This window comes from Babylonia areolata, chromosome 25 (genome assembly GCF_041734735.1).
Source record: "Babylonia areolata isolate BAREFJ2019XMU chromosome 25, ASM4173473v1, whole genome shotgun sequence".
Taxonomy (NCBI): Eukaryota; Metazoa; Mollusca; class Gastropoda; order Neogastropoda; family Buccinidae; genus Babylonia; species Babylonia areolata.
In genome coordinates this window covers 17,985,363-17,993,625 of record NC_134900.1, presented here as the reverse complement: position 1 = coordinate 17,993,625, position 8,263 = coordinate 17,985,363, and the positions used below count along the sequence as shown (strand labels likewise).

General features: G+C 42.1%; 1 protein-coding gene across 3 annotated transcripts in view; it reads left to right on the top strand.

The window, feature by feature from the left end:
• Positions 1-7,635, top strand: part of LOC143299719 (uncharacterized) — a 28,510-nt gene extending 20,875 nt beyond the window's left edge. For all 3 annotated transcript variants that reach the window (XM_076613095.1, XM_076613096.1, XM_076613094.1), the window contains one exon: positions 563-7,635. In XM_076613095.1, coding sequence (XP_076469210.1) covers positions 563-725 — 163 coding nt within the window. In that variant the 3' untranslated portion in view covers positions 726-7,635. The remainder of the gene's footprint in view (positions 1-562) is intronic.
• The last annotated feature ends 628 nt before the right edge of the window (positions 7,636-8,263 follow it).

The window sequence follows — 8,263 nt, the reverse complement described above, 5'->3', positions numbered from 1 at the left end:
TTTTAATTTCATTTTTCTTACATAGGGTAATGATGACTGCATCTTTAATAATTAATTTAGAAATAACATGTTCATACAAAGGCTCGTCACTCACACCATACAATATCTCAGCCAGTTTTCCACCACACACATACATGATAAAGGTGTAAACTGAAAGTTCCAAAAACATTAAATACGAAATGATAAAACGTATAGCAGTTTGATTTGGCATACAACAAAAGAGATTTGTTCTAAATCAAGAAACATAATTCCAAACAAGAGACACATACTACTCCGAATTGATCAAATTCGTCTTGTAGCTACACAGTGCCTAAAACACAGCATTTTTGGCATGTTCTAAACTATTGCTCTGTCCTTCTGGGACCTGAGAGACAAAACGCAATAGACAGGGGGTAATTTGATGACTATGTATCTATATGTGTGGCCGGCATATAGTTATATGTTAAACCATGAAAAGGGCTAATCGTTGATAAGGTATCTGTTTGAAATTGTGTCGTTTTGCTTCCTGTTTGATCTTATTTGTTTATGGTGAGTATTTGTGGCAAAACTCGGTCTTGGTCAGGGATGCTGGTATCGGCCTCAGAACAACGGGGTACGAGGACTGGGTACACCTACAGAAGGCCTTGCAGCTGCCCAACACGTACCACGACCAGGCCTACAAGCTGTCTGCCAGAAAGCGAGAGGATGACACTCTTCGCGAGGACCTGAGCATTCTGCTGGGATAGGACTGATCAACGTGACAGAGTTCAACAACTATACGGCCCAGAAAACAACAGGGGTTGTTCCTCTTTGCTCAACTTAAAAAAAAAGATCAAACGGCAGTTTGTACGTCTGTATTTCGTTAGCGGATCACGTCGACAAACAGACGTTCACTCAGGCAAACAGGTTTAAGGATACGTTCGTACATGAATTGATGCAGTTTTTAGGATATACGTTCATACTTAGTAGTGTTATGTCCAAACTAAATATGGTTCAATAATACCTTGTACTAAACACAGTCTTAAGGACATATTCGTATGTAACAGTTTTAAGGACACATTCTTACTTGACACAATTTTAAGGATACGTTCATACTTAATAGTTTTACTTTAGTACAGTTTTACATAACATGCGTTCGTGCTTTATACAGTTTTAAGGATACAAACGTACTTTTTCTTCTTCCATGTGACGACAAACATTGACATATTGACGAAACTGTCGTTTTGTGAGAGGTTGCTTGCTATGCCCACATGTTTCAACACAGTATTAGTTGCTAATATTCTATGTATAATTCTAATTTGAAACCACCGAAGGGAGGGGAGTCGCTGGCAGAGGCAGGGTAGCGGCAACGTCATGAACAGAAGGGTTGTGGGTGTGGTGGAGGGATGAATTTCACTTCGTCGTGTCACAGGCAGGTAGCCAGTCTTGACTTGAAGCAGTTTCAGCGACTCGGCTGTGACAACTTCTTGGGTCAGTGTTTTCCATCTGTACTGTGTCCTGCAGGCAGTTATGTCGGAGTTGTAGGGTATTGGGGGTTTTGTTTGTTTTTTTGTCTCCTGGAACTCAGCCTGATGTCTGATGGTTGGTAGGCAGACTGACTTTATGCAGACTGAGTCCATGATGAAATTCATAAAACATCTCCAGGTGAGCCTTTTCCCGTCTGACTTGTATGGGATGCAAGGTGAAGGAACTGAGGATTGAGTTGACACAGGACGTCTGTCGATATCGGTTGGTGACCCATCTTGCTGCTCGGCGCTGAATATTTTCAATGGCCTGGGTGTCACTGGCTATTTAGGGGTCCCACATAGAGGCTGCATACGGCTTAAGGATAGGTCGAACAAGGACTTTGTATGCAGCTTCCTTTGTCTTCTTGGCCTACCCTGAGGCTGCGCCAGAGAAAGTCTAGGGTCTTTTTGGCTTTGTTGGTTGTAGAGCTGATGTAGGATCCCCAGCGTAGGTCGTCCTGGATGTTGACAGCATATTTGACACAGTTTTAATGTGACCAAGCGTGCTATGCTTGCTCCAACACTATTCACGCACAAGCTGTATTAGCAGACGACAGTTTTCCCTCCTAACCCGCGCACAGAATGTGTGACGTCACTCTGCTTACATCATTTTGTCCTCGCCAGACACCTGCTCACAGCTCGCCCAATGTCGCATCGCGGTACGTCATTGGCTGAGAAGAAACTTGTGTTTCTGTTCCACCGTAATTAATTAATAACTCTTTTGTCAGATCAGTAAACTACTAGTATTATATACTGGCAGAATCGTCTTAATTCCATCTTTAAATCTATTCCATTTATGTTCGCCTACGTGAAACTGATTTAACGCAGTTGGTAATTTTCAGCGACGAGCTCGTTAAAACTGACCCTGTTCAGGTGACTTAAATTAAGATTATAAATTCATCTTAAATAATCAACACTTCATTTTACACTCATTATAAAGTAGGCGTTGAGCTCTTTCTTTTGCAACTATCCGATGCAAATCGGTTCAGGAATCATTTAGAAATCTGTCACTGAACACCTTGTAACAAGCACAGTTCTCATCAGATTTCTTCAGATTAGTGACGATCTGGTTTGCAGCCCACGTGATTGTCTTTGTAGTTCGCCTAATTTGTATAAATTGGCCGAGCGGGTGATGAGTGGGTCACAACTGAGAAAGACACATGATGTACAAGTGACAAGTGACACAAGAGTCGACCACATGCCCGGCGCGTTGGGCAGCTGGTGGGGGCGCGTGGTGGCCGGGTGCCGCCGCGGGGTTCTTTGGGGGGCGGCTGGGCGCTCCCCCTCTCGCCGGGCTCTCTTCCTCCTTCGCCGTCGACCACACCATAAAAATTACCAACACCACCACTACAAACAGTAACAACACCACCAACACAAAAAAGCAGAACGCTTAGCAACAACGAAACGCAAGACCCACAAACTACACAAACAATCCTCATAAGGCAAAACTAACCAAACCTAACCCATACACCACAGCACAACCAAAGACAACACAAGCAGTCAACATTACAAACACACAACCTCAAAATCATACCAATACAACCCCATTACAACAGCAACACACACAACCCCATACACACCAACCACACTAACAACCCCCTACCATCAAACACACACAACCCCAACCACACAAACGAACAACTCCTACCACCAAACGCACACAACCCCACCCGCCAAAACAAAAACAACCCCCTCACCAACACACACATACAACCCCAGTGACACACACATACAACCCCCTCACCACCAAATACATACAACCCCAACCACACAAACAAATACCTGCATTAAAACAACTCCAACCGAACAAACTTGACCTTAAGGGTGTAGACGCCAATAGGTCGTTAAACTCCAATAGTAGATGAGTGGTCACTTCCACACCCGAACCAGCCGCGGCCAGCACCTGCTCGCTTTGTCTCTTGCCGTGTAGTGGTCAGTGTTGTTCCCACAACAGCAACATCTCGCTACGTATTGCTGTAAGTACTATTGTGTAGAATGTGTTGACTTGTGAAAGGTATTCTTCAACACAGTACTTGTGTTCAAAAAGTATGTTCAGTTGTTGCTTTGTTCAGTTAATTCTTTGTTTAGTTATGGCTTTGACATGTTAGGCACAGCTCGGCTATGATTGATCTAGAAAATCGCCATGTCGTCATATGTTCGTGGAAGTAGTCCATTTGATTCTTTTTACGTCAGTCAATGACGTCTCGGAACATAAGATAGTCTGTTCCAGAATGTTCTCGGGGATGACTCATTCTCTCTCATCTGCTGTCACTGAAGGTTAGGTTACTTATCCCCGCTTCAGCGGAGACGATTTAAATGTTGAGCGCAAGCTTAGCTATGCTCATATTTGGCTTTGATGCAACGGATAACTTGTGTAAGTTCATTCACCACTTAATGGTTAAGCCATGATGGTGCTTCACTTACTCTCTGGTCTATCAGGTTGCCAGTATTATATCTAAGCCACTGATTCTCCATCTTGTTTACTATTCAGGTATTATCTTACATGCTGATCTCGGTTGTACTGCTACAGTGTGCTCAGTACTCTAAGATGTGTGTAGTATTCTGTTGAGGTGATTACAAGATAGTGTTTGATTAATATCAGTTATTGGTTAAAACCACCTGATATGTATCAGTCTGTAATTGTAAGTTAGTTATCATGCTCTCTCCTATACGGCTTATTCCCGTATAGTGCTACATGATAAACTGCTTCATTTGAGTCACTTTGACACAGTATGAGCTTTTTGAGTCCAGACCAAGTAATAGTCTTTCCAGCTCAGTTATCATGCTTTCTCCTATACAGCATACTCCGGTATAGTGCCACATGATTCATTTGAGTCGCTTTAAATTTAATACAGCTGAAATAGTTTTCCATGAATTAGGTTGTTTGGTTACTTTACTAATTAAGTATAACCCTAGCCCTTTAGTTGCATGGTCTTGGCGACCGGGTGAAGAATAACAGGCATGTTACTTTTATGAGTTTACTGTGTATGTGTACTTGACAGCGAGTGTATTTTATAAATTATATGTTAAATATTTTATGTACTAAGTTTGAGGTTTGATTTCCCATTTGGAGTTGGTAGGATGAGTTTGTTGTATTTTGATAATTATGTTGTTATTTACTATAAGGTATGTTAGTATTAATGGTACTTGACAAAGGGAGTTGCATAATATGAGTATTATAGGGGTACTAGGTAAGATAGTGTATTATATGTTACGATTATATTTGACATAGTGTAAGTTACACATACTTTTATATTTGGTAGAGTATTTGTAATATATGGTTTTAGCTAGGTTATGATTTTTAGTTGCCCTAGTTGCTGGTATTGTAATTTGAGAATTTAATGTTTAGATTTTAAATAAGTAGTTGTTTTGGGCAAATACCAAACCCAGAGCTGTAGTAAATAAACAATTGAAAGGGCGTCCGCTTTCATATGCTCCTGCCTGCACGGGAACCTGCTATCTTCTACTGTTCCTCATTCCACTCCAACCATACCCTTATCCCCTGTCCTACTTATCCCTAGCTCCACTCTACTCCAACCCTACCCTTACCCCGTGTCCATCACATTAAGACTACATACATATAACATATTTGACGGAGTTTCAAAATCCGTTCTTTTCTGACAGTTTTAAGGATAATAAGTTCTTACTTAAAACAAAATCAGCTTACCTGTACATACATATGTATTTGGATATGGAGATATGTTTCACCTGTAGATGTGTCGGGATATGTTTTACCTGTTGATGTGGGGATAAGGGGACACTGACAATTTACCTGTTGATGTGTGGGAATATGGGGACATGTTTTACCTGTTGATGTGTGGGGATATTGGGACATTTTTACCTGTTGATGTGTGGGGATAAGGGGACATGTTTTACCTGTTGATCTGACGGGATATGGGGACATGTTCTACCTGTTGATGTGATGGGATATGGGGACATGTTCTACCTGTTGATGTGATGGGATATGGGGACATGTTCTACCTGCTGATCTGATGGGACATGGGGACATGTTCTACCCCCCCCCCCCCCCCCACACACACACACACATACTCGTGTTAAGACAATAGGGTATTGCACAACAATATTAACAAATGAAAACATCCAACAAAAAAATGGTATAGATTACTAAAAATGACATGCGCGCACGCACACGCACACACACACACACACGTTAAGACCATAAGGTATTGTACAACAATACATAAATAAAAACATCAAGGGAATAAATCGTATATATAAGTAAAATGCACACACACACACACACGTACACACTCATTCACACACACACTCACACACACAACGTATGCATGCACATAACATATGTCACGCCAATAAAATTAGTACATTAACATTAAGATACATGAAATCCAAGTAAAAGAAAATATTTAAAAATCACTTCCGATCACACACACAGAAATGCTTGCCCATGCTCACCCGCTGAGTCCCACATGCACGCATAATGTCTGCTCCCATGCACTCGTCTGCTGGTGAAGTTCAGGTGTTGCTGTGGCGAGGGGGCTTGGGGGGTAGGAGGGTTCACTCATGAGTTAGTGTATTGGATGTTTTGATTGTGTGCGCGAATGGCTGTAGGAATAAATGATTTAATGTATCGAGATGTTCTTGCGCGTGGAGCTCTAAACCTACCACTAATGTCTGACCTTCTGCTATTAATGTCATGTAGTGGGTGTCTTTCGTCGGTCAAAATTGTTATTAGTCTGTCAGTCAGTTTTCTATTGTGCATGTCGCTAAAGGTGTCTTGTCTTATACCCACCACCCCACCCGCATTCCTAATGACTTTTTCCAACCTGTCTGTCATGTTTGGTCAGGTTTCCCCCGCAGCACACGGCTGCGTATGTTAAAACACTGCAGACAACAGATGTGTAAAACATTTGAAGCATCTGCTTGCATACATTAAATGATTTCATTTTTCTAAGACAGTACATGCGACTGTTGCTCAGATATTTGTATGAGTCTACTTGTTCGACCACTTCATTTTTTGTGATGATTTTACTTAAACTCAACAGCGCGATAAGTCTGGTAGGCCACGACGACTCTCTCCAGTGACATAGGGTAGCCACTCGCTCAAAGTGTGATAGATAAGCGTCTAAGTCGTCCTTATCACCCAGAGGATCTAAGTTAATATTCCTGTTCTCGCTGGCTTCTACCTCTCTCCCCCGAATTTTAAGCTCTTCTCTTCTGAAAGCCTGTTCCTCTTCGTCCTTACGCTGGAGTCTGAGTTCCTCCCTCTCTCTAAACACCCTTCCCTCATCTTTCTCTTGGCGCTTCAATTGTAATTCCTCTTGCCTGAGTCTCAACTCCTCTTCCTCTTTACACTTGAGTCTAAGCTCCTCCCTCTCTCCCTTCGCAGAATCTGTTATGAATCTGGAGAGGGCCTCTCCAGTCAAGCCTAACTTACTAGCGATTGCAGCATACTTCTCATAAACCGATTGTTCTTCCGCTATCTCCCCCTTCACCTCCTCGCTCACCTTCGGTCTATCCAGCTCATCTCTGACCCAACGTGCCAGCTCGTCACTCTGCTCGGGTGTCCTCACAGGAGTGCCTGGCGTACCTTGCCTCGCAGGCTGTTTACGTGGTGGCATGACTCAAGTATCGAACCCAACGAAACTACTGCTGTCACTAACAATTGAACCCTCAACCACCAGAGGCAACCCTTCAAACCAATGACGCGTTAACCGTAGAGCGCTCAAAACCAACAATGATTATCAGGTGCCTACAATGCATCAAAACTTGCACACTTTGAATCCCTGCGCATACAGGCCAACATCAGCTACCTGAAGAACTTTCCAGTGCAGCAATATCACTGTAGGGTAAAATGAACCATTTTGAAAACAATCATACCACAAGACACCCTACCACCCGTCCCCCTAACCTAAATCCTAACCCAGCTAAGACAGATCCCAACACAACCTAGCTAAAAAGTACCCCGCATCTCCACCATTTGTCACGCGTGCTAAAGCGGACGTGCACCCTCCCCAAGATACCCCACTACAGACGCCACAACACAACAAGCCCACACAGAAGCGAAATTATGTAATGCATTTAATGATGGTGTGTATATGCCTATAGATGCATGTATATAAAAATTTTTTTTTTAAATTATCAAGAGCATACAAAAACAAACAAACAACAACAACCACCCCCCCCCCCCCCCCCCCCCCCGACCCCGATCAAATATTATGGAAAACATACGTTCATAGTTTTTGTTGTTGTTGTTTTTTTAAGTGAATGGTTGCCGGCATCTTTTTCCGCACGCCTCGCCGCCGTAAAAATATACTAACAATTATCTACCTTTCTTCCAGTATTTCACATGTCATAAAAACAAATCATTTATCATATACAACAGTACTGTTTTATACAAGCATAAATTTACTCTCGATGTTAACTCGTGGCCTCTATTTGGACGAGCTCCTTAAACCTTAACAAAAATATCCAATAAAATTGTCTTGAGCATGTAAAAAGCGAGATATCTAAAATTACCCCCTTCCATTAAAAAAAACAACTCCCACTTGGCACACATGTCAAAAATGTAGCTCCTCCCCAATTCTTAAATTTCAATATTGATTCCTTACATTTCCAATATAACATTTTAGCAGCATGTGACAACTCATCACCCCTTCACAGGCTCATAAGTTTCACAATAATAAACAATGACAAGAGAAAGGTCACAACAAACAGGAGACAAAATACAAACGTAACAATGAACCACGACGGAGAAAAACAACATAAACAAGACTGGAACGCAAGCTCCTACCTAGAGC